Genomic DNA, 26,969 nt, shown 5'->3' with positions numbered 1-26,969 from the left:
CCAAGACTGTCAGATACAAGAAAAGTGGCCTCCCCGGTTCTGGAGGGACCAAGACTGGGGGATTCGAAAGGTATTCTTTGACTTTATCAAAGGCTTCTTGACACTCAGTTGTCCATTTAATCGCCGCATCTTTCCTTAACAGCTTGAATATGGGCTCACACGTGCTTGTCAGCTGGGCAATAAACCGACTGATGTAGTTCAACCTGCCCAACAGACTCATCACGTCTTTCTTTGTTCCCGGGGGAGGTAGATCTCTGATGGATTTTATCTTAGTTGGATCTAGCTTGATACCTCTCCTGCTTACAATGAAGCCCAAAAGTTTGCCTGACGGAACTCCGAAAGCACATTTGGCCGGGTTCAGCTTCAAGTCATACTTCCTTAATCTCTCGAAGAATTTCCTCAAGTCTTGGATGTGATTATCCTGCGTCCTGGACTTGACTATCACGTCGTCCACGTACACCTCTATTTCCTGATGCATCATGTCATGAAAAATGGCAGTCATGGCCCTCATGTAAGTAGCCCCAGCATTCTTCAAACCAAATGGCATGACCCGATAACAGTAGGTGCCCCAAGGCGTGGTGAAGGCAGTTTTCTCGGCGTCCTCTTCATCCATCAATACCTGATGATACCCAGCGTAACAATCTACAAAAGACTGTATCTCGTGTTTGGCAAAATTATCAACGAGGATGTGGATGTTGGGCAGCGGGAAATTATCTTTAGGACTTGCTCTGTTCAGATCTCGGTAATCTACACATACCCGAGTTTTCCCGTCCTTTTTTGGTACTGGAACCACATTCGCCAACCATGTTGTATATTGGATTACCCGAATCACTCCCGTTTTCAGTTGTTTGGTAATCTCCTCTTTAATCTTGTCACTGACCTCAGTTTTGAACTTTCGTTGCTTTTGTTGAACTGGAGGACAATCAGGATAAATCGGCAATTTATGAACCACTAGATCAACACCTAGTCCCGGCATGTCATCATACGATCAAGCAAACACGTCTTTAAATTCAAAAAGAAGTTGAATTATCGCCTCTCGCGTTTTCTTGTCCGTGTGAATGCTTATCTTTGTCTCCCGGATTTCTTCCGGGGTTCCTAAATTTACCGGTTCAGTGTCATTCAGATTTGGCTTAGGTTTATTCTCGAAATGTTCCAACTCTCAGTTTATTTCCCTAAAAGCCTCTTCTTCGTCATATTCTAGTTCTGAGTTCATTAATTCATAATTAAATAGCTCGTTGTGATCTGGGCGTGAAGTCCGCAAGCATGTCATATTTAAAGCCGCATTATTATAACTGAAAGGAAAGATAAAAGGAAAAATAACAAAAATCAGAACAAAAGAAAAAATGGGAAAAACAACGATGATGATTTTTTTTTATTTTTCTTTGGGAAGTTGGAAAACAACACTGTTCACAACTTAGGAATTTAAAACAACAATTGAAAGGAAGAAAACGTTCAAGTTATGTCCTGGAGATAACTTGCGATACAGGAAAGGTGGCAGGACAGGTCTACCCGGACTTCCGTCTAGTCAGGAATGGCGTGGCCTCCCAGTTTTGAAGTTTGGCATTCGGCCCCACGTACATCATCTCAGCAATGCTTGTGCCTTCACCTGGTTGAACCATGTGGACCTCGTAGAGCATATCTCTCATCGCCCCACATATCTCCTCGATTTCCTTAGCTGTGAAGACCTCATCATCTTCTTCTTCAGCGCACCTTGGCCTGATGAAAGTTGCATATAAATCCGGCAATGGTCGAGGTAACTTCCAACCCTCATTTTTCCTTTTCTTTGCCCACTCTTCGTCTGCTGGAGTAGGTTTGAAGCCTAGTCCAAAAGATTTCTTGGTGACTGGCAAGGTAATGGGTTCTGTTATTCCCTGAAGGGTTCGTCCAAGCCCTTTCCCTGGCCTAAATCCGTGCCGGATCATCTCTTTGGCCACCATAACCGAGGCGTTAGACAAGAAAGGCTGGGGGCAGGGTATTCCCTCTTCGTGCTGCTCTGCCAGTACAATCTCGAAAGCTTGATAGACCGTATGTTCGCTCCCTTCTCTCGGTTCAAGATATGGGATGGATGGGTCCCGATAGATAGCATGCTCGTCTTCCCCATGGACCACGATCTCTCGGTCTTCGTACTCAAACTTCACCATCTGGTGAAGAGTGGAAGGCACAGCTCCTGCCGCATGGATCCAAGGTCTGCCGAGGAGGAAATTGTAGGATATATCCATGTCGAGCACCTGAAAGGTTACTTCAAACTCGACTGGTCCTATGACCAACAACAGGTCTATTTCCCCCATGGTATCTCTCTTGATGCCGTCGAAAGCCCTTACGCAGACATTGTTGGGTCGGATTCTTCCGGTCCCAATTTCCATTCTTTGTAGCGTGGAGAGCGGGCAAATGTCAACACCTGATCCCCCATCCAACATTACCCGCTTGACATAGTAGTCCTCGCATTTAACTGTTAGATGCAAGGCCTTGTTGTGTGCCGCTCCTTCTGGGGGTAAATCGTTTTTGCTGAAAGAGATTTGGTTGACAGCGAAGAATCTTTCCGTCATCCGCTCTAGTTGTTCAACCGATGTTTCAACTGGCACATGTGCTTCATTCAGGGTCTTTAGTAAGATCTTTTGATGCTTGGTCGACCTCATTAACAATGACAGCATGGACATTTGCTCGGGGTACTTGCGCAGTTGATCTACCACTTCGTAATCCGACATTTTCATTCGTTGGAAGAACACTTCCGCTTCTTCAACACTTACGGGCTTCTTTGGCGGGAAGCGCCTTTGTGTGGCGTCGTTCAGTTCTTGGGTATTTGAATACCTTCCAATGAAAGTATTTTCTGGAAGTTCTCCCATGACCTCTTTGCCTTTGTACATTACCAAAGTCTTTTGATAATTCCACGGCACCGTGGACGGGTTGGTCATTGGCTTTTGTGGCACGCGTCCGATAACCACTGGCTCATTCAGCCGAGGTGGTTGAATCATTCCCCGGACCACATAGGCCCCTTTCGGCACGTACATAGGTTTTGTTTTTTTGATTGCGAAGTTCTGCGTCTTCTCAGCTCGACCTCGTGGTATGTAAAGAACTCCATCCTCTTCCGGTACCACTTTCTTCTCCACCTTCTTTTCAGGCTCTTTCTTAATAGCCTTGGCCTCCTCCCCCTTTTCTGGTTTCTGGTCTGTTTCGGGCCTCTTCCCCGTGTCGACAATGGCAATTATGGCTTTAGAGCAGGGTCGAACTCTTTGTCTTCACAAATCATTCCGATCAGCGGCCCATTATTGTGAGCAGGTAATGGATTGTTAGTTACATTCGGGATCTCCTCGTCCCTTAGCACTATTTTCCCTTGCTCTATCAAATTTTCGACCACTCTTTTCAACGACCAGCAGTCATTTGTATCATGTCCCTCGACCCCTGAATGATAGGCGCATCTGACTCCAGCTTTGTAAGAAGGTGACGTCGGGTTTTGCCTTGTTTGAGGGATTGGTTGCAAGAAACCCAACTGGACTAGCTTCGGGAACAAAGTTGAGTATGGTTCACCGATGGGCGTGAAAGTCCGCCTTCGGGGTGGCTCTTGAGGGTGGAAGTTATTCTGCGGGGGTTGTGGGTTATAGTGGTTGCGGTAAGGAGGCTGATTTCTGGGAGGTGGAGCTGGGCCTCAGTTGGCTTGTTGTGGTGGATGGGCATAAGGTTGGGCATTCATGACCATATAAGGTTGATGAGCATATGCCAAATTGGAGTGGGGGTAGTAGTGTTGTGGGGTTCTTTCCGGGAAATGGGGCCTGGGATGACGATACTCCCTTGCTTCCGAGGCTGCCATAGTCGTTTCTTCTTTCTTCTTCCCTCTTGTCATTCCTTCGGACCCGCTTTGGACGGCCTGGGAGGTTGCCTTTATGGCTGCTTGACTCAGAATCCTACCTGTTTTCAGACCATTTTCCACCATCTCTCCAATCTTGATCGCTTCCGCGAATGGCTTACCCATGGCTGACATCATGTTTTGGAAATAGTCAGACTCTTGAGCCTGGAGAAAAGTAGTGACCATTTCCACTTCATCCATGGGAGGCTTCACTCTTGACGCCTGTTCACGCCACTTAATAGCATATTCTCTGAAGCTTTCTGACGGTTTCTTCTTCAAATTCGACAGAGAATTTCGGTCTGGCGCAATGTCGATGTTATACTGGAATTGTTTCACAAAATCTCTGGCGCGATCATCCCATATATGCCATCGGGACATTTCCTGGTCCATGTACCATTCCGAGGCTATCCCTACTAGACTTTCCCCAAAATATGCCATTAGCAGTTCTTCTTTTCCGCCGGCTCCCCGCAATTGGTTGCAGTATTTCTTAAGATGAGCAATGGGGTCACTGTGCCCATCGTATTTCTCGAACTTTGGGGTCTTGAAACCCGCTGGCAGGTGCACGTGAGGGAACATGCATAGGTCGGCGTAAGAGACGCTCTTCTGTCCGCTCAATCCTTGCATATTCTTCAAACTTTGTTCAAGGCTTCTTATTCTCTTGGCAATCTCATTTTGTTCTGCAATTCTGGGGTTCTGATCCTGCCCGGGTGCAAGCTCGCACTGAGGCGGTAGAGGATTAGTGCTGGTAGCGAACCTAGTTGGTTCCATCGAAAACGATGGTGCTTGGAATGTAAAAGAGGATGAGTCAAAGCTTGGTTTGTACGTGGCAGGCTGTGCCGTAATCGGGCAAGGTGATGCAGTAAAGATGTTCATGCTTGCATCGGTGGTTGACATTCGGGGATGAGGCTCAGAAGGCGATCCAGCAGAGAAGGCTGAGGTGGCTGGGTACCCGAATGGGGTAGCAGGATAATTTATGGGGACATTAGAAGTCCCACTTGACCTGGAGAATAATTCAGGGAACCCGGGGACGACACTTGGCGGCTCTTTCCCATTATTCCAGTCGTCCAGCATTTCCAACATGCGGAGCCGTAGGATTCTATTTTCCTCCGCAGTTGCGGATTCAGGTGTGAGGACGACTGAGATTGAGCTCTCCTCGGAAACAGGGATTGTTTGCAATGGAATTTCTGAAGACATTTCCACACTTCCTTTTGATCTGGTGAAGTAAGTGTGAGTACTGCTTCTGGTCCTAACAACAGGTAGTTGAACACTTCTCCTTGACCTCGTGAAGTATGAGTGCGAGGCCAGACTTTCACCAAACCAACCGTCTTTTTCAAAACCCTGGGAATGCTCAATGATAAACGCACGGTTAATTTGCAGCAAATAACAGATAGTCAATCTCACGTTGGGCATGATGCACCTATACAGTTAAGTGGATTACTACATGTTTGCTACGAGAGCATGCGTCATTCCGGCATTTTCCTCTTATTAGTTTTTTCCCCTTTTTTCTTTTTTATTTATTATATTATTATTATTTTATTATTTTGCAGTAAAAGAAATGCGACCGGATCCGATGAGGATTGCCTACGTATCACGATGCCTACGTGAATCAGATCATTACGTAGTTCGAAACACAAATGAAAGAAACACACCTCTTATTGTCGAAACAGTCTATTACAAAACTACATTTTGCAAAAGAAAGAGCAAACTTTAAAAATAAACCTAGACTTATCCTAGACTAAACAGACTGATGGGAAAAACAAGCAACAGATGCTAAGATACAGACTCGACTTATGAGTACATTATGGTTTTGACAGTTTGTGTCCGCGGGGCATCGTTCGGCCTTGCCACGGTCCTAGGTGTGAGATCCCTCTCAAGTTGCTCCAGCTCATGCATGGTTTGCTTGACATAGCTCATTACTGCCGAGAGGACGGTAACGCTGGTCATGTTCTCACATCGTAGACATCGTCGGGTGATGGCATGTGCAATGGCCTTGATCCTATCTCTGGTTTGCTTCTTCTCTATGAGTAGGCGTTTTATCTGATCGCTACATATCTTGAACACCTGAGCATCCTGTATATGCTGATGTTTTAGTTGCCGTACTTCTAACTTCATCTGGGCCAACGAATCATACCAGTATCTGCTCTCAATTTGGAAATCCTGGGCCTGATTAGCTGCTTTGATCTCAAGTGTAGCCATCTCTCTCTTTATTTTAGCAACAGTTTTCTCGTGATCGCCTTCCAATTGATTCAAGTGTCGGCGATGCTTATCTGCTCTTGTATCCCATTGTGCCCTGAGCTCTGCTATGATGTTTTTAGATTTCTCTAAATCCTCTTGCCATTCCCTGACTTTGCCTTTTAGCCTTTTTATCAACTGCTCATCTGCTCGACGCCTTGGCTGCTTATCCGCATCTATCATTGTCTGTTTGATCTGGGCTTTGAGCATTTCGTTTTCCTGAATCAACCTGTTTCGTTCTCCCAGATTGGTAGCAACTTGTACGTTGTGATCATATTTCAGGTTTTCCACTTGTCGCTTCAACCTGCTGATTTCGGCGCAATAGCCTCTTTCTTTTGCTAGCCAATCCCACTGTTTTTGCGATGTTTCAGCGAAATTCAGGATGTGGGGTCTCTTAGCCGGCCTTTCATGCTCAAGTTCCCTTCTATACCATGCCAGGTAACCTGGCGCCGTCTCCCCTTTGGCTCGATCCCGCACGCAAGTATCTGATTTCAAATATTGACACTCACTCCAGATTTGGCGAATTTTCGCTTCTGGAAACTGTCCGTTAGGACTTATCTCAACTGCTTGAGTGCTAAGATCTTCCTCATAAGGTACTGTCTGGAATCTTCCGAGCTATCTCAAAACTCGGCAGGGTGCGTAAGGTTGAATGCTCTTAAGCCCCATCAGTAAGAAATGGGTTTTAGCTACCGGCATATATATGACCTCGTCAACAGGCAACCATCCCAGCGTCCATTGTATTTGGCTGGCAGTAAGAGCTTGAAAGAACGAGGTCCATGCCAGGACTCCTTTGGGCAAACTGATCTCTTTGGTTCTCGTGTAAAATTCTTCTATGCAAGTCTTTTCCGGGGAACCATGGCTCAAAATATCGGAATGATGGCATAGGTGCTCGGTCATCCATATTTGTAGGAGCAAGTTACAACCTTCGAAGAAATTTCCTCCAGCTTTACAAGCTGTAAGAGCTCGAAAGATGTCAGATACCACCATAGGTGCGAGAGTACTGTCATTTTGTGTGAGTAAAGTGCTGACGACCCCGGATATCTTCAAATTAATGTTTCCGTCTTTCCTTGGAAATACTAGAAGGCCCAGGAACATCATCATGAAAGCTACCCGTCTGTGTTTGTCCCACTTCTGATGAACACCTTTGTTGCACAGTTTGTTGATTGGATTATTGAATCCCCCCTCATGACCGTACCTATCGTATATGAAGCATGGAGTACAAAATCCTGCTGCCAGATCCGGGTTGTGGACCGTTCTGGGTATCTTCAATGAATCTAGGAACCGATATACCGTGACAACTCTTGGGGCGACCAAGTATTTTTGCCTCAACGGAAGTTCAGCATTCCCGATGTACCCGGCCATTTCTTCCAAAGTCGGGGTGAGTTCAAAATCAGAGAAATGGAAAACATTGTGCGTCGGGTCCCAGTAGGAAACCAAAGCTCTTATGATATCTCCCCGAGGCTGGATTTCCAACAAACCCACGAGACCTTTCAGATATTTCTTGACCTCATTTTGTCCTTCAACACCTAGATCATTCCACCATAGCCGTAACTTGGCAGGGATTTTGGTCATTATTGAAAAATGTTCATTTTGCATCGTGCTCATCCTGCACATTAAGGTGATTTTAACAAAAATGACTTGACTCAAAATATTTTACAAAGGGGATCAAGTTTTGAACACGGCCTCTAAACACTTCGGGGACGAAGATTTTAAGGCTGTGTGGGTCAACTGGACAAAAATGCTAAACAAGACCCAAAGGTGGCTGTTTATGCAAAGTCAGCCTTCCGGCGTCCCTTTTCGGGAACATTCGGCTATTTATGACAAAACAGCATCACCTGATTTATTTATGACTCTTTTAAAATTTGACACATCTTTTTCCCTTTTTTTTCTTCTTTTTTTTTATTTATTTATTGATTTTGGCTATTTTAGCAAAAATGGGGTTGAACCCGACGAGGGTTGCCTATGTATCTCACATCCGGTGAGAATCAAACCGGCGTAGTTCGGGACATCATGGATAGCGAAAAATAAATTAAACCTAGAAAGCAAGAATTTATTGTTGGTTTTATTCCTTTTCTTTTTTAGAAAAATTCCGGCGAGGTTGTGACACTACTTGGACATTGGTTTTTCCAAAAGAAGTAATTATCTCCCTACGCTGCTATTTTTCCCTTTTACTTTTTTTTAAAAACCGATCAGCATGCGGAACTGAAGCAAATAAATGCGCAAAACAAATAGGATGCAGCAGGATGGTCTTTTCATTTTAGGTTGCCTGTCCTAGACGGACCCAACCCCTGTGTTGAGTCCCCTAAGTCAAATGCAACATGATGCAAATAAGCGTTCCTACTAGGGATCCGGCATGAAGTCAAGTTATTCTAGGTTCGTAACCTGGGTATTTGTTCTAGACTGTGTACCCGAGCGGACAACTCGAGTCGAGGAGGGGGCTACGTACCGGGGACCCGCGAGATCGTCCGGCTTTGTAACTTGTCCGACCTCTTTCTTATTTCAGGTATTGACACTAACAGAATAGGGAGTCTCGACCAGCGAGCTTCTCCCTGGAGGTAAGAAGAGAAGGGTTTCAGCATAGTTTATATACAGTTCAGATAATATCAAAGCGGTAAAAGACAACATTTAGCACGTTATGCAAAAACATGTAATAAAGATCAGATGATAAAGCCAAATATAACAATTATTCTAAGCTCGAATTCTTGAACCCTGAACCAGTGGTTCTGGGTTAATTCCCCAGCGGAGTCGCCAGAGCTGTCACTCCTCCTTCTTGCGCGCCCGCCCCGAAGGGTAAGATGCGCGAGGGGAGTTTTTCCAATTTAAGTGACAATATTCGAAATGGGATTATTTATTTAATTCAGAGTCGCCACTTGGGAAAGGTTTGGCTTTTGGTGTCCCAAGTCACCGGTTTATCTTGAATCCCAAATCGAGGAAATTTTCGACTTTTCCAAATGAAGTCTGTGAACTAGAAATTCTAAGTAAGGAATTCTGTTGACCCGAGGGAAGGTGTTAGGCACCCTCGAATCCCGTGGTTCTAGCACGGTCACTTAAATTGTTATAATGACTAAATATCTGATTTAAATACATGTTATGACTTACGTGCTTTTATTAAGTTTAAACCGCTTTTATTATTATCATTTATTTTTATAGAATTGCAACGTAGTGAAAATGCATCTCGAACCACGTCACAATCAATGCACCCGTGATCGTCAACACATTTTGACTCCGTTGAGATTTGGATTTGGGTCGCATCAATGTGCACCCGAATTTAAGAATGTAATTCAATTAAGCCGCGCCTAAAAGGCCTAACGCGTTATGATCTTTGGGAAAGGCCATGAAATTCACTAAACGGCCTGTCCCGAATTCTAAATATTTATTATGTTTAGTTATTGAGGGCCCCGCAATTGGCATTTTTATTTGGCGAGGCTCATCTCATTATTTTAGAAAAGGATATCCTGAAGCGACTACATTTCTATTACATTTGTCTCTAAAAATAAAAAGAGAAAGATACCAAACATACTTGTTTAAACGACTAACATACTAAATCTCGACTATGTGGGACGAGTCCAGATTTTGCTTGATTACCTAATTGGTTGCTTATGAGGTGAGAATTATTTCATGCCTTGTCTTCAAAGAGTGAATAAGCTTTGTTAATTTGATAAGGGAGATTGTATGCAAACAAATAACACATACTAAATTTAACATTAAACAAACCTTAAGTTTGAATTTCAAAATTAACTTATTTAGGCTTGATAAATGAAATCGGCTATTTATTAAGAAAAACTACTATTAATTAGATTCGAAAAATGCCTATTAGTTTTCCTCAAAAGTCATCGCATTATTTCGAAACAATGAATCTATATTGAAGCCCATATCGAACCTATATAGGAACAAGTAATCTAACAAAAAGGGTTGGCATACATTATCACCCTGTTATTGTAACGCTACATGAGAATTAGCTTGGGGTACACTTATCTTGAAATTAAATGGAACCGAATGTAACAGATTTGATAGTTCAGAGATCTAGAAAAAATACGTACGGATGCTTGCTATGATTCTATGTTATAATGTCATAACTAAAACAAAAACCTAATGGTTGTATGCATTAAAACACGTCCGATCTAACAAACAAATGCTATCTAGTAGTTCGTCTCAAATCAGAATGTATGTTAACCCTTACAGAGTATTTGTAGTTTGAAATTAAACAAGTACATGCCAAACTAACATTCGACCTATTTTGAAGACAAGTATTGTAAAGTAAAAAAAATGTTCAGTTCTTTATTTCTGCTTCAAACTTCAAACTTTCAACCAACAAGGTTTCAGGAGTGTGTACCTGGGAATGCTTATAATCGAAGAAGAAAGGAAGTCAGTAGAATGACAATGGAAACAGAGACAGCAGCAGTAACAGCAGGTAACAGATAGAATAACTCCCAGTGCAGGGTACAGTTATAGCCGATGGAAAAATGGCAGAAAAACAGCAGGAAACAATGCAGTAGAAACAAAACTCCAAGACAGATCAAATCCAGGAGAAACAAACAATGTGAATCCACCAATGAACTCAGCTGATACTTGAAAGTAAACAAAGTTGATTGAACAGGTTGAACGAACTGAGAAATCACACAAACAAGGAAGAAACAGTTGCTGATTTTCTATATATCCCTTCCCCCTATCTCCTTTCTTTTCAAAATCCAATATCAGTCTTCAGTTTTGAAATTATACTTGAGTTATCAGAAAGAAACCTTTTCTAGTTTTTTACTGTTTTTTCCAGAACTCAACCCTCCTAAAAATGTTCCCTCTCAATTCACTCTGTTATTATCAATGTCTGTGTGTGTGTGTGTATTCTTGCTCCCCCCCTTTACTGATGGAAGTCCTTCCCTTTTATAAGCCTTAACATCAGCCCTTTAACAGCCTGTTAGACCAAAAGAGCACCCCTCCCATGTGATATCTTCTTTTCAGTTTCCACTTAGCTATTTAAGTATTAACCCCCCATCACATTCCCTGGCAGACTTACTCTTTTAAACGAGGTTTATACTTCTTAAACTAAAGCAGGGTAATGGGCAGCAGAATATATCTGACAGCATATGCTGTCAAACTATTTTTAAATCAAAAAAGCCCTTTATGCAGGAACCAGGCTGTGCACAAATGCACCTGTGGTGCACAAATGCACATGTTGTGCACAAGTGCACATGCCCTCCAATTCAGAACTGTAACTAAATAAAACATTCCTTTTACATTTCTAATTCAAATTAACAACTATAAGTAACCAAACTCAGTTCCTAATTGATTCAAGCAAATGCTTAACAGAAGTAAGTCGATTTGTTATTGTTCGGACAGCTGAAACTAATTGACGACATATGTCGACTCGACTATACTAGTTATAACACATACAATCGAATCCAAAATCAGACATTTAACAGTATCGAACACATGATTCGAATTGTACCGACTAAGCAAAGTTGTACTCGAGGAATCAGTTGGTCAGTTCAAATTTGAAAATCAGCTAATTGCACAACACATACATACATACGCATTATCAGAACAAGTAGAAGAAGGACTCAATCAAACTCAGAGGTTCAGGTAAGGTGGACAGGACACAGTTGGTAAAATTCGAAACACAAATTTCACAAAACATGAACAGCCTTTTAAACAATCACATGGACTAAAACAAATAAAGAAAAGAAAGCAAAACTCACCTTAAACCCCGAAAAATCAAAAACCTTAGCTTGGACTCGAACAGACCTTTCTTAAGGCTGAACGGACTTTAATCGAAGTGTTTCTCATATGAGAAACACTTCGATTAAGGTCCATTAGACCTTAATCTCTTGGTTTAAACGAGATACGGACCAGTGACGAGGAACCCTAAGGTTCCAAAAATTAGATCCGGGATTCATGCTTCCCTGGTCAGATTCGGACCAAACCAAGCATGGTTTGGTCACGAGGGGGGTCTGGGGAGTGTCTGGTGTGAAGTTGAGGTCGATTGGTGTAAGTCAGGTTCCGACTCGAATCTTCAAATGAAGATTCGAGACGGTGGGAGGGGATTTGAGCTAAGTGGTTAACAGATCCATGTTCAGGATGGCAAGGGGGTTCTATGGTGTTAAGGGTAGGGTCACCGGCGTCCATGCCGCCGGCTTTCATGGTGAAGGTATACAGGGGCGGCTAGGGTTTGGAGAGCTGGGGTCTGGTGAAGACGACCCAAGGCAGGGGGTTTGGATTAGGGCGCGGGGTGAAGGGTTGTAGGTTTATATAGTTAGTGGATAGGTGGATCCTGGCCGTTGGATGAGACATGATGAAGGGCCAGGATCCTTCGACTAACAGGGAACGGCGTCGTTTCAAGGGTAAAGGGTTGAGGTCGGTCCGGGTGAGACGGGTCGGGTCTGTTAGTGGGTTCGGGTGAGAGATCTTGGCCGTTGATCTTTCAGAGATCAACGGCTCAGATCAGCCTGGATTAAAACGGCGTCGTTTGGACGTTCTTGAAGTAGGCTGGTCACGGACCGGGCAAGCACGGGTTTTGGGCTGAGTTTGTTTGGGCCAATTCGTTTAAAATTGGACTGGCCCAAGTCCAAGAATTTTTTTTTCTTTTATTATTATTTTTATTTTCTTCTTTATTTTAAAAACAAAACCTAAGTAAATCAAATTAAAATTAAATAAACACTTAATACAATTATTTGCACACACATATTAAAATATTTAACAGGTAAAATCAAACAAAACAAAAATCACGGACGAAGACGCATATTTATGATTTTCTATTTAACAACCGGATTGCGGTTCAAATAACGCATGACACGTACATTTTGTATTTTATTTTAATAAAAATAAAATGGGTAAAAATTATAAATAATTAACAAAGTGCCATGTAAAATCCAAAAATTGTACAGCATGACCATTTGTTATTATTTTTATTTCTTTTGGAGCGATTGTCGCGTAAAACAAAAATCACGTGCTCACAAATACTTGATATGTATAGAAGAGCAAAGAGTTAAATCTATACTTGCAATAGTTTTTTTTTTAAAAAAAAACAATAAAAACTTTAAATCTCAAATTTTCTGAAACTATTGGCAAGGGTTAATGAAAAAGAAATGTTGGTACTTTTATGTGCTTATGGCTCCATATATTTCGTGAGTTACAAGTACCTGTATCTCTTTAATGTATTGAACTGTGACAGCCTTCTATCTAAAAGTTTAAAATGTTAAAACGTTTTGTCTGCTTTGATGCTATGTTGAATTACGTTACCATCTTATTTAAAAGCTTAACAATTAGAGAAAATACACTTATATTTACGTGTTCTCCCTTAATAGGAGGGTGTGGAGGTCAAGAATTAGGGTAGACGGTTATGAGATAGTCGAGAGTTTCCCTGTCCATTACCAGTAGTATTAGTAGCAATCTTTCATATTCTTAAAGCATTATTTACGTCATGTTGTTTCGTTCGCTTCAGATATCTTATTTTCTTGTTGTTACTGTTTAGGCTAATTCTTCTTTTTCTTTCCTTTTTCTTTTTCTTCTTATTTTTCTTCCACTCTTTTCCTCCTCTTCTTCACCAATTATCTTAAGCGGAGAGATTACCGGAAACAACCTCTCTATCTTTACCAGGCAGGGGTAAGATCTGCGTACACACTCCCCTTTCCCAGACCTGACTTGTGAGATTAAACTGGTTTTGTTGTGTTGTTGGTGATTTATATGTTCTATGATTCACTCAAGTTATGAAATGCAACAACCAAAGATTAGAGTATATTGTTTAAATTCACCTAATAAAAAACTAGAACATGAAATACACCAAGCTAAAATATATAAGAGCAGACTTACAGCTTCGTGATTACTGGGGAGCTGGTTAGAAGTAGTCTTCCAAGTTGGAGGGAGGCGAAACTCATGCATCATCCAATCAGTTTTTGTGCCTTTCCCAACACTTCCCCGATAATATACTAAACATTTTTTGAGGCCAATGATGCAATCGTGATTTTGTGATTTGGTAGTAGAATAAACAGGCTTGTCAACCCCAGTTGCTTTCCAAAATCCAGATCTTGTTACTCTATTTGGTCTTACACTGTTCTTGTATTTTCTCCCCCTCATGCAGAAAAAATACCATTCTTTATCCCCTATTGTGCTCGCCCCTTCATAATATATCATCAAAACAAAAGGGAATTAAGTTAAAAATACGTGAAAGTATTATATAAATATTATCTAATTTATTTTCATTCAAGAATTTTGTTGATTTCAAAAAGAAAAAGATAAAGGTATATTTCAAAGTATAAACCTTGTCAATAGAGTGATGCTAGATTTTACTATAGTCCATAGCATTTAAGCATATCAAAATACTCCCTAAAACCCCCAAAAAATCGCCGTTAATTGTTGCTTATGAAGAACTCCACAAATCTTAAATTATAAGAATAAGAGATGATTAATCCTCGCATTTTACATTAAACGGAGGAAATTAAAGTTATATATATACTGTAATCTTGATTGCAACTTAAATGAATATAGTAGGTTATTACTATATTTTCTATATTACCATATGAGACATTAAAACAGGCTACTTATTGTTATAAGTTAACTTAATGTGTACAGATGTAGCAAATTCATACACTATCAATGCACATAATGTAAACTCAATCCAAAGGAAAATTATCCTAACTGATAAGTGGTAGAGTTTAAATTAGCTATCAGCTAGATATAAAGAAGACTTGGTCAAGAAAGAGAATAAGAATTAAATCCCTTTGCGCTGTATGTCGTGTTTAACAACTTAATTCTTTTATGGATTCTAAATATCAAGTTTGGAGCCTAGCGCCCAGTCTAAAATAGTTGCACCACAAATTCAGGCAAAAAAGATACATAATAAAACCAAATCTATCAATTAGTAGTATCCCTTTCTTATTATATAATTTTCACTGATCACCGTCCCACTGCTAACACATTTATCACAACAAACTTAAATCTGCATGAATAGGGAAGTCATCCAAACTTTTTACTTAAATCGGATCGTTAATTTATTCTGTTGAAATACAGATCCTTGATCACTAAACTTATCAGCTGGAGTGGTTACCTTGATTTTAATTATTTAATTTACCTGTGTAAATATTTAACATGTGCATGTTGGTGATCTTACAAAAAACTTGCAACTTGTATATTTTCAGCTACTTTCAGAAAAGTGCTCTAAGCTATAGACACTTATTACTCTTACAGCAATAGAAACAAATCCGAATGTAGTCGGGCTCCAATGCGGGTACCGGATACCAAGCGAAAAACCAAAAAAAAAAAAAAAAAGGTCCTTGGTTTTGATTTTTGAGAAGTTTCTTTAGCACTATTTAGAAAGGTACCATCAAGTTTGACAGTTTTCTATGATCACGAAATCAAAGTAAAAAAATCCTCAATGAGGACCGTAGACATGTAATTTTTGACCCTCCCCGAGATTTTACACATTTTTAGTGTTAAATATTTAGTTTAGGTCTAATATCGCTATTTTAACTAGTTTTAACTATTTTACTTTAATTTAAAACAAAAATGAAAATTACAAAAATATTTTCTTTTATCTAATTACTTTAGTTTATATATCTTTCATAAAATTCAAAAACACAAAAAATAGTTTAACTTTGTTTTCAAGGATATTAGTGTTTTGGTAGTAATATTGTTTTAATTTTACGATAATTTTAATCTAATTATTCTATTTTTTATTATAATCTTTAAAAATATAAAAATAATTTCGTTTTAACTGCATTTCAGTTGAAGTCAATTTAATTATATTTATTATTTGTGATACTTTTATTTTACCTCAAAAAAGAAGAATGAATTTTGGGCCAGTTTTGTGTCTTGATAGGTCCAATTTTAGGTCCATTTTCGAAATTTCCCTTAGCCCACTAACCCAAAAGCCCAAACCTAGACAGAACACTAGAAAGAGAGGATTTGACCAAAATCATCCCTCTTGTTTCACTCAAACTTTCACTTCATCCTTTTAATATTTCACTTAACCTACAACATCCTTTAAGTTTCCCAAAGGTTGACCAAAAACATCCCTCTGTTAAATTTGCCGTTTATATTTGACGGATATTGTATTCTCACGTGACTTCTCTTTTTCCCTCCATTTTCTCACAAAATTTTCCCTCTTACTCCTTTTCACAGAACCAAAAGCCACTTTTGGGGGAAAGTTGAGATAGGGTTTCTAATGGTTGAACAACTTCTTCTTGGGTGAAGTTTCTACCTTTCAGTGTAAATTTGACAATCTTATTGTTGAACCGTGATACACTCCCAACCTGGGTTCCAAACAGTAAGTATCTCATTTTAGTTTTTCTTGGTTTGTTTTAGTTATAGACATTACTTCTTCTTCTTCTAGTCATAGACATTAGTTATATTCTGTCTTCCTCTAAAATGAATGCAAAGTTAAAGGCATAATACCTTAATGTACGGGAGGTTCTGGACAAATGAACGTAAATGTAAAGGCATCAATTATATACATTAAAACAGCAAGGGACCAATTTTAAGAAAGAATCTTATGTTTAACATAAAAAATAGCTTCTTTTATTATTATATAACAAAAATTACTTTATTGGCAGATTCAATGTTCGAAAGTCAAGCAGTATATAGTGATTCTAATAATGATTCCGATTATAGAGAGTTTGAAGATTCAGATTATAAAGATGACATTTTATTTGATAGAAATATTGATCCGTCGGTTGAAACATTTTCTGTCAATGCCAATGAAAATACAAGAACAAATGATGATAGTAGAGAGTTTATTAGCCAAGAGTTGCAAAAGCATATGCAAAATGAAGATGGTGACTCAGATTGTGTTGTTTCCAGTGACACAAAAAGCTTGAATAGTGATAGTGTTGCATCTAATGAAGATTTTAACTTTCCAAAGCATAATCCGAAAACTGATGGCTCTAATCCTAAGCTAGCATTAGGACAAGTATTTCAAAACAAAAAAGAGTTTAAGGAAGCTGTAACTACTCATGAGGTTAAAAGAGGAAGGACAGTCGAGTGGATTAAGGATGATTCAGAAAGAGCAAGGGGAAGATGTAAGCATCGTCCTTCTTGTGAGTGGGTTATTCTAGCTTCAAAAATGCACAGAGATACAAATTTTCAAATAAAAACTTACAACTCCGAGCATACATGTTTTTGTTGGAATGTCAAGAATAAGAATGTTACTTCCAGTTGGATTGCAAAGAAATATATGGACAAAATCAAATCAAACAGAGATTGGAAGACATCAAAATTCAGAGATGAAGTCAGTAGAGCACTGAGAGTAGATGTATCTTTATGTCAAGCAAGAAAAGCTAAAAAGAAGGCTATTTCTCTTATTGATGGTAACTTAAATGACCAGTTTAACATGTTGTGGAATTATATTAATGAGATCGTGCGATCTAATCCAGGAACATCAATTTACATGGAGTTAAAACCAAATGAGACCCCTAACAATCCTTCTAGATTCCAAAGATTATACATTTGCTTTGCAGCATGTAAAGAGGGCTTTAAGGCAGGTTGTAGGAAGATTGTTGGTGTTGATGGTTGTTGGTTGAAAGATTCTATGTATGGAGCACAGTTGATTGCTGCTGTTGGTTTGGATGGCAATAACAATATCTTTCCTATAGCCTATGCCATCGTGGAAAAGGAGTGCAATGATACATGGCAATGGTTTTTGAACTATTTGATGATTGATATTGAAATAGAAGAGCAATATCTCTGGACATTCATGTCAGATAAGCAAAAAGGCCTTCTTGAAGCTTTCGAGGAAGTGTTACCAAATTTTTCTCACAGGTTTTGTGCACGACACTTGCACAATAATTTCAAAAAGGCTGGGTTCTCTGGTCATACGTTAAAAGATGCTTTTTGGGAAGCTGCTAGAGCAACAACGGTTGAAGCGTTTAATGTATGTATGTTGAAGATACTTGAATTGGATAAAGAAGCGCATGAATGGCTTTCTACTAAGTTACCTAGTGAATGGTCCAGATCTCACTTCTCACCACTTTCTAAGTGTGATATGTTGTTAAACAATGTGTGTGAGGTCTTCAATAGTTTGATTCTTGATGCTAGAGATAAACCCATTATTAAACTTTTGGAGACCATAAGACACATACTAATGACTAGGATTGGAACCAACAGGGATAAAGCTGAAAAATGGGCTTCAAGTGATATTTGTCCAACTATAAAAAAGAAATTGCATAGAAACATGAAGGGAGCTTCTGGTTATATTCCTCGAAAAGCCGACTCATGGAATTATGAGATCCTTGGGTCTACTGATAATGACACTTGGACTGTGGACTTGTTTAACAAGATATGTAGCTGTAGAAAATGGGAATTATCAGGGATACCTTGCAAACATGCTATTTGTGCCATATGGATAAAAAAGGATGATATTGCAGACTATGTTCATGACTGCTACAAGGTTGAGACATACATGAAAGCATATACAACCACATTCCCTATGAATGGGCAAGGTTTATGGCCTAAATCATCTAATCCTAAACTATTGCCACCTTCTTATTTGAAAAAGAAGAAAGGAAAGAAACAGAGATTAAGAAAGAAAGAAGTGGATGAACCTGGAGCCTCGAGGACTAGGATAAAAAGAAAACAAAAATCAGTTGATTGTAGCAAGTGTGGTAGACCTGGCCACAATAAAAGAACATGTTCTTTATATAATGTTGTTGAACCAGAACCAACAAACTACACTTCATTTTTGGATTCTATTATAGTTGAGAACACAACAAATTGGACGCAAGAATCTGCCCCTTTTCGTGAAAAACTTCCGGTGAGATGCATATATCAATAATGCTTGTCTTACTTCACTGTAATGCAATTCATCTACATTAAAGTCATTTTATTTCCTTTTCAGGTTAGAAGAGGCCAGTAGCACGGATGTGCCAAGTTGCAGAGTGTCATTGTCATAGATGTAACAATCCTTTTCATTTTGTTCATTTTGTAATGACAATATTTATTTTGGAATGACTCAAGTTCATTTTGTAATGTGATGACTCAATTATGATGACTCATTTTTCAGTTTCTACACAAAACAACTGCACATTATTAAGTTTCTGCATACCAAAATCTGCATATATTTTCAGTTTTTGCGTGCGATTGTCTACCCAAATACAGGAAAAGGTGTTGAAATCAATTCAAAAGATTCACATTCTGCAAAACAAATGTAGGAAAAAGAAATGAGAAGTTTTGATTGATCAGTAATCGGAAAGAGATCGGGAAAATCAAAGACGGAAAAAGATGGAACACACTTTTGTTAAGAATGAAGAGGTTGCTGAAGATGAAGGCTCTCCCTTATGGGAAAAAGAGAAGTCACGTGAGAATACAAGATCCGTCAAATATAAACAACAAATTTAACAGAGGGATGTTTTTAGTCAACCTTTGGTAAACTTAAAGGATGTTGTAGGTTAAGTGAAATATTAAAAGGATGGAGTGAAAGTTTGGGTGAAAAACCCCATAGGAGCTACTTCATCTTCTTCAACAAGACAACAATGGAGAAAAAACCCTAGAAGAACCCTAGACACCTCTAATCATCAGCCGCAACACCCATTTGAAATTTTGATCTTCCAAAAGAGAACAACCATCCGAAACAGCCACTGAAAACAAAAGGCCAGCCCCCCATCGAGTCTTCTTCTTCAAAAACCAAAAAGAGAACCCTTCTTCTTCATGGAAATTAGACTAGTTGAACCTAGTTGGACACACACTTCCGCCGCTGCCTTCCAAGCCACCATCCAGCAGCTCTCCAGTCATCATCTCCTCACTCCAGTTCCGCCGCCGCTCCGCTCCCAGCAGCTCGCCGGAAAACGTCATCCACGGGACCGCCTGAACTTCCTCTGAACATACCCTAACACCAACAGCCGTTTCCGCCTTCCTTCTTCAACTCAAACCCACCGGACACCCCTTCTTCAATCCAAAACCGACGACCCTTCATCTCTGACGAAACCAGCGAGGCCGGAACCAGCCAGCTCCGTCGCCGGAACCAGCCACTGCTCCTCCTCCCTTCATCCGTCCCCATCACCCTAAACCAGTAGCCGTCTCCACCTTCATACCTTGGAACAACATAAAGAAAACTCACAAACAACCGACCCCCTCCCATCGTCAAACCAGTAGCCATCGCAACTCCACCAAAGAACACCCAACTCACCGGAAAACGAACAGCAGTAGCCGCATCTCAGTCAGGTTTGAATTTCGCTAAAGACCGTTCGAGTTCGTCGAGGTCCGGTGTGTCGAGGTCGTCAACCGTAGCTTTGCGGGATGTTTCTTGTTCATTGTTTCAAAACGTAATGCTATAAAAAGGTCCAATCCCTTTTCTCTTTCTTTGAATCCCTTAATTTTATTATGTGATTTTTGTTGACATGCTTCTGATGATGCTCTGTTTTTGAAGAAATATAAAGTTCATATATGTGTCATTGTTGAAAATTCGGGACTTATCATAATTCACGTGATTTGATTTGTATTGTCTCATGACTCAATTAAATGAAAGAGTGAACCAACGAATTAAGTTGAATCAAAGGGGGTGTGGGATTGGAAATTGAAAGAAAAATAGAGTTGGATTAATGTGACATGATAATAGTTCTATTTCGTTTTTGCTAGTTTTTGTTTTGTTATGCGCTAGTAGCATGCTTAATCCGACCACACTCGGGTAGGCAAATCTTAGGTTTTCTTTAATTCGTTTTTATTCGAGGTGAGAGGTCGTTTCCTTAGTTAAATTTATCCGGGGAATGCCCCGCAAAGTGTGTATATATTATTATCCGGGGTATGCCCCGAAGAACTATGTAAATATTTAGGCCTTGGCGAGCATGGTGGAGAAGTCGTAGTATAGGTTAGCTTAGGATTTTTCTTTTCCTTTCCTTTTTATTTCTTTCATTTAGGTGGGGACGACCTCGAGCCTTTGGTGTGTTTATTTTATTTCTGTGTGTTTTACATCAATTTGAATGTTTTGAAAGCCAACTAAATCGAGTACGCAACCGTACTAGTTACGGGACTTGGGGAGTGCCTAACACCTTCTCCCCGAGTCAAATGAACCCCCTTACCCTAATCTCTGGTGTAGACTTGGTTTTAGAGTTCAAAGTGATTTGAAAGGAATATTATTATTTTTAGAAAAACGGTAACCTGAGTTATTTTCTTTTAAATACAATTTTGTCACGTTCTAATTGAAAAATTCTTTTCAAACTTTATTAAATCTTTTATTAATTTTAAGAGGACTTGGTGAGGTTTGGTAAAAAAAAAAGGGGTGTGACAAGGACTCCAAATGAATCCTAAAGATGAAGAGTTACCGAATTCTTGGTTATAATCATATTGCCGACGGTGCTTTTGTGTTAATTTGAAAATTGCATAACGGTGGTGTTAATTACAAAAAGATATAATATTAAGTAACTAATCATGCGTAACAAACTGCTGATTCTGCCTTGACCTCTTAGACCAGTATTACTCATACAGCAAGAACGAGTTCTTTCATAAAGTTTTACTTATTATATTGGTCATCGATATATAACTTTTCTTTGGAAACTGATCATGAAATCAATCTTATAAAGCAACTTTATTCTTCCGATTTGCTCGTGTTCTTATTTTGCAAAGGTTAAATTAAGAATCCTCAAGAGTATTATATGGTATCGTTCATTTTGGGTCAAGTACACATGGTATTCTATAGAAGGCTACATATATATTAAGAGTATCTCTATAGCTTCTTTTTTCTTATTAACTTTCAACATGAAACTTCGTCCATACTCCAATAAAGAAACACCAAATGAATCTAAGGTTGTCGCCTTTCGTTCAGTGTGTACAAATTAAGAATGTGAAAAAATAAAGGACGCGACTTAAAACCTTAAGACGATAGGTGATGTAGCTAAAGACTATTTAAACCTCATTCGAAACATACACCATCCATGATCGACAAGTTCATTAAAATCAAAATACTCCAAATGAATCATCAAAGATTAAGCGTTGCCACCTTTCTTTTGGTCTATCAAGTCCAAAAATAAAAAATGCGAAAGAATTTGAGTATCCAACCAAAAACCTTAAGTCGATCAAGACCAATTAAACCTCATTAGAAACATAAAAACAGATGAGTTATAAGTGTAGTATTCTCTAATATCCTCATGTATGTGTAACTAGATCTGTTCTAGGGTTTAATTACATACGGACTTGGTTTTAGTTTTTGCCCTTTTTTTTTGTAAATATTATTTATAAGTGAGAGAGGAGGCGTAATATCATGAGCGTGTTTAGAGTAGAGGGAGACAAATTAGACTCAACATGCTAGTGGGTGAGGTAGGGCGATAGTCAGTAGCGAAGCCAAGAATTTACTCAAGGGTGTTCAAACCTGAAAGAAGTGAAAAAAATTCTCCGAAAAAGTGTGTTCAATATCTTTATATACCTCTAAAATCTAATATTTTACCTATAAACGCAGTGTAATTTTCCAACGAAGGGTGATCAGTTGACCACCCTTTATAACATGTAGCTTCACCCATGGCGCTAGTGGCTCGATGGACTCCATAGCTTGAGTTCGAGAGAGAATTCTAGAGCAGAAACATGAAGTGGAAAATTAAGCGGATATAATAATGAGCTCACCAAAGTTTACCTCTGATATCATGTGAGAAAATATGAGCATCCAACCTAAAATCTTAAGGTAATGGGTGGAGTAGCCCACGACCATTTAAATCCCTTTCAAAATTCTTACGCAGATAGATGTAGTATATTATCAAAGAAATTAAGAACATGCCCCCACAAGAAACCAAATATCATTCCTTTAATTTTAGCCCTCACCAAATTTACATTATGTTAGATTGTAGTGTGTGTATGTAATATATATATACACGCGCACACACACTCCGTTTCTTTGGGGACATCTATTTTAGATCATAAACATAATGCTTATACACTTACTTGGAATATCCCAGGGATCATATTTGTAGATGTCAATCCGTTTGATGAGTTCAATGTTTATTCTTTTGTTTTCAACTTTGCGCCTTAGATAAAACCCAACAACCTCTTCATCAGTAGGATGAAATCGAAATCCTGGAAGAGTTACTTCTTCTTCATCACCATCTTTGATAGTTTTTGCAACTGCTACATCTTTTAATTCCATAACTTGGCTTTTCTCTTGATCTTTTTTTAATCTATTCTTCTTACTCTCAATTACATGCATGGAATATATGTATATGAATGGCCATTGTTACCCAAAAAATAAAACGAAATGAATTTAAACAAAGTAAGAAGAATGACACAAGGATGGTATTGTTGCTTGGTCAACCTCATGGATCTTAGCATTTATATAAATAAACTTAGCAGATATAAGTCAAAGAATGACTAATAGGTGACTTTATGGTGTATTTGACAGGTACTGGAATTCCTAATGAGATTAAGTGTATGATTGGCTCACGTTTAACTTGCAGTGTCAATATTTCTAATTAGTTTCCATTGTAACTTTATTTTATGTAAAGTGTAGGAATTCCAATTATGTATTCTCGCTGTTCCATTATTGTATGAGTCAAAATTAGATCAGAGAAATTCGACACGTGGAGACATAAGGTCGTAGTCGAACAGATCGAGGTCGGACAGGCCGAGGACAGACAATCATCAATAGCCAAGGTCGGACAATCATGAAACAACTAGTTTACTTTGGAATACTGATTAAAAGGAATATTCTACCGAATATTCCCTCTAAATTGTACCTTTTTTAGGAATTTTCTATGGATATCCCCCCCCCCTATAAATAGGAGGGGAGGACTTCCCAAAAAGGGCTGGGAGGTTCTCTCCCTCTATCTCTTTCTAGAAAATATGTAAACACACCTCTCCAAAGAAATGAGAAGATCTGTGATCTCATATCTTCATCAGATCCAAAAGAGTCCTAAAGTTCTTGTATTTGCTTATCATTCATCTTTATTAAATGAAAGAAGATCCGTCTTACTGAAGATAGGGTGAATCTTTTCCTTTATTCACATTTTTGTTACTTAATGCATCTTTCTTTATGCTATTAAATCTGGCCATAATCGCCATCAACATTTATATTCGGCTATGTATTTTAATTCGTATTATTCATCTCGGATCTAGAGTTAATTATCCTTAACTAGGATTAACCCCTTCATCTTCTTTGATTGATTTGTTCAAAAAGATTTTAATATCTTTTGAGTCGAACAATTTGGCGCCGTCTGTGGGGATTTTCTTGTTAAAATTTTAGTTTCCTCTAGATCTGGAATTCAATTTCAGTTCCACGTTCTATTCATGGTAGTTCCTGGAAACAGCCTCTCTGCCCCTCGGGGTAGGGGTAAGGTCTGCGTACATAATACCCCCCCAAATCCCATTTGTGGGATTATACTGGGTTGTTGTTATTGTTGTTATTGTTCTGTTCATGGTAGATATTTCCTAGTACGGCTGTCTACCATAACATGGAAAGACGAAATAGCTTTCTTAAACTCTCTTTCGCTTCTGCAGCTTCAAATTTTTAATATACTATCCGTATAAGAGAATATTCGTACAACTTCCGCGTTCTTTAAATGCCAAATCAAAGGCGTTTCTTATCATTAGATAAATTTGATTATATATTTCAACTGTAGAAAACAGCTAAGTGACTTCAAGGACTTATGAGTTCAATTGTCTTAAATGAAAAGAGCTTGGACATAGAAGTTAAAAACGTCCAAGTTACAAAGATGGAAGGGCTACAATTGCACAAAACAAACTCAAGAAAATGACAGCCCATAGAACGTCGAAGTGGAAAAAGAGGGCAGATGGAGCAATCTTAACTTTATGTTTGAAATATCATAATATACTATCTGTACAACAAAAAAAACTTTACTAAAGCGGACAGCCACGCCAAAATTGGTAGCAGCCACTGAAAGCATAACCGGAGAAAGGAATATGGTCACTCTTCTCCACTCGTCGACCGATCAAATCGAGGTAACAAACACTTTTATTTTGTTTTAATTGACTATTTCTCTAAGTGGAATAGAAGGAGAAGCAAACTGGGACTCCCCCAGGAAATACATCATATTCTCCAATGCAAGAAAAATTAAGCAAACTGGGACTCCCCCAGGAAATACGTCATATTCTCCAATGCCAGCAAAATTAAGCAAATTGGGACTCCCTCAGGGAACACCCTTTAAGGCCAAGAGCCTTTGCCACAAAGAAGAGTTCGACATCGACCAAACGATGACGGATTAACATTTCGATAAGTTCGAAATAACACCCTTTAAGGCCAAGGTCCTTCGCCAAAAAGAAGAGTTCGACATCGACCAAACGACGATGGGTTAATATTTCGATACGTTCGAAATAACACCCTTTAAGGCTAAGGGCCTTCGCCAAAGAAGAAGAGTTCGACCCTGATCGAATGACGACGTGTTAACATTTTGATACGTTCGAAATAACACCCTTCAAGGCCAAAGGCCTTCGCTAAAGAAGAAGAGTTCGACCTTGATCGAACGACGACGGGTTAACATTTCGATACGTTCGAAATAACACCCTTTAAGGCCAAGGGCCTTCGCCAAAGAAGAAGAATTCGACCTTGATTGAACGACGACGGGTTAACATTTCGATACGTTCAAAATAACACCCTTTAAAGACAAGGGCCTTCGCCAAAGAAGAAGAATTCGACCTTGATCGAACGACGATGGGTTAACATTTTGATACGTTCGAAATAACACCCTTTTAAGGCCAAATGCCTTCGCTAAAGAAGAAGAGTTCGACCTTGATCGAACGACAACGGGTTAGCATTCGATACATTCGAAATAACACCCTTTAAGGCCAAGGGCCTTCGTCAAAGAAGAAGAGTTCGACCTTGATCGAACGACGATGGGTTAACATTTCGATACATTCGAAATAACACCCTTTAAGGCCAAAGGCCTTCGCCAAAGAAGAAGAGTTCGACCTTGATCGAACGACGACGGGTTAACATTTTGATACGTTCGAAATAACACCCTTTAAGGCCAAGAGCCTTCGCCAAAGAAGAAGAGTTCGACCTTGATCGAACGACGATGAGTTAACATTTTGACAAGATCGAAATAACACCCCTACGGCCAAGGGCCATCGCCAAAAAGAATAATTCGACCTCGACCGTAACAACATTCGGCCTCATCCGAACCAACATTCGGCCTCGTCCGAATCGACCTTGCGGCCAAGAGCCATCGCCAAAAAAGAGGGGCTCGACCCTTACGGCCAAGGGCCGTCACCAAAAAAGAATAGGTCGACCCCTACGGCCAAGGGCCATCGGCAAAAAGAAGAATTTGGCCTCGACCAAAACAACATTCGGCCTAGTTCGAATTGACCTTACGACCAAGAGACATCACCAAAAAAGAGGGCTTGACCCTTACGGCCAAGGGCCGTCGCAAAAAAAGAATAGGTCGACCCCTACGGCCAAGGACCATCGCCAAAAAAGAATAGGTCAACCTCTACGGCCAAGGGCCATCGCCAAAAAGAAGAATTCGGCCTCGACCGAAACAACATTCGGCCTCGTCCGAATCAACTTTCGGCCTCGTCCGAGTGGAACCCTACGGCCAAGGGCCATCGCCAAAAAGAAGAATTCGGCCTCGTCCGAACCAACATTCTGCCTCGTCCGAACCAACATTCTGCCTCGTCCGAAACAACATTCGGCCTCGTCCGAATCGACTTGTGGCCAAGAGCCATCGCCAAAAAAGAGGGGCTCGACCCTTACGGCCAAGGGCCGTCGACAAAAAAAGAATAGGTCGACCCCTAGCCAAAAAGAAGAATTCGGCCTCGACCGAAACAACATTCGGCCTCGTCCGAATCAACCTTCGGCCTCGAACGAATCGACATTCGGCCTCGTCCGAATCAACTTCGGCCTCGTCCGGATCGACCTTCGGCCTACTCGAGTCACTAGCCCTGATCGAACTCTGCTAAAGTTCAGCCCATAGGGATACCACTTTGACCTAAAGATCGGCGCCCTCAGCTGCGATCCACACTAGTCGACCCCCCATCCGAATTT

General features: G+C 39.8%; 1 protein-coding gene across 1 annotated transcript in view; it reads right to left on the bottom strand.

Annotated features, from left to right (window-relative positions):
* Nucleotides 1–23,272, bottom strand: part of LOC107802047 (transcription factor JUNGBRUNNEN 1-like) — a 33,578-nt gene extending 10,306 nt beyond the window's left edge. Inside the window, exons 1-2 of the mRNA XM_075224399.1 lie at nt 22,919–23,272; nt 13,877–14,181 (exon numbers count right to left, since the gene is read on the bottom strand). Coding sequence (XP_075080500.1) covers nt 13,877–14,181; nt 22,919–23,180 — 567 coding nt within the window. The 5' untranslated portion in view covers nt 23,181–23,272. The remainder of the gene's footprint in view (nt 1–13,876; nt 14,182–22,918) is intronic.
* Nucleotides 23,273–26,969: the final 3,697 nt, after the last annotated feature.

The sequence above is a fragment of the Nicotiana tabacum genome, chromosome 11, assembly GCF_000715075.1.
Source record: "Nicotiana tabacum cultivar K326 chromosome 11, ASM71507v2, whole genome shotgun sequence".
In the NCBI taxonomy this organism is placed as follows: Eukaryota; Viridiplantae; Streptophyta; class Magnoliopsida; order Solanales; family Solanaceae; genus Nicotiana; species Nicotiana tabacum.
The sequence above is the reverse complement of the archived record's forward strand: the minus strand, read 5'-3'. Positions and strand labels throughout refer to the sequence as shown.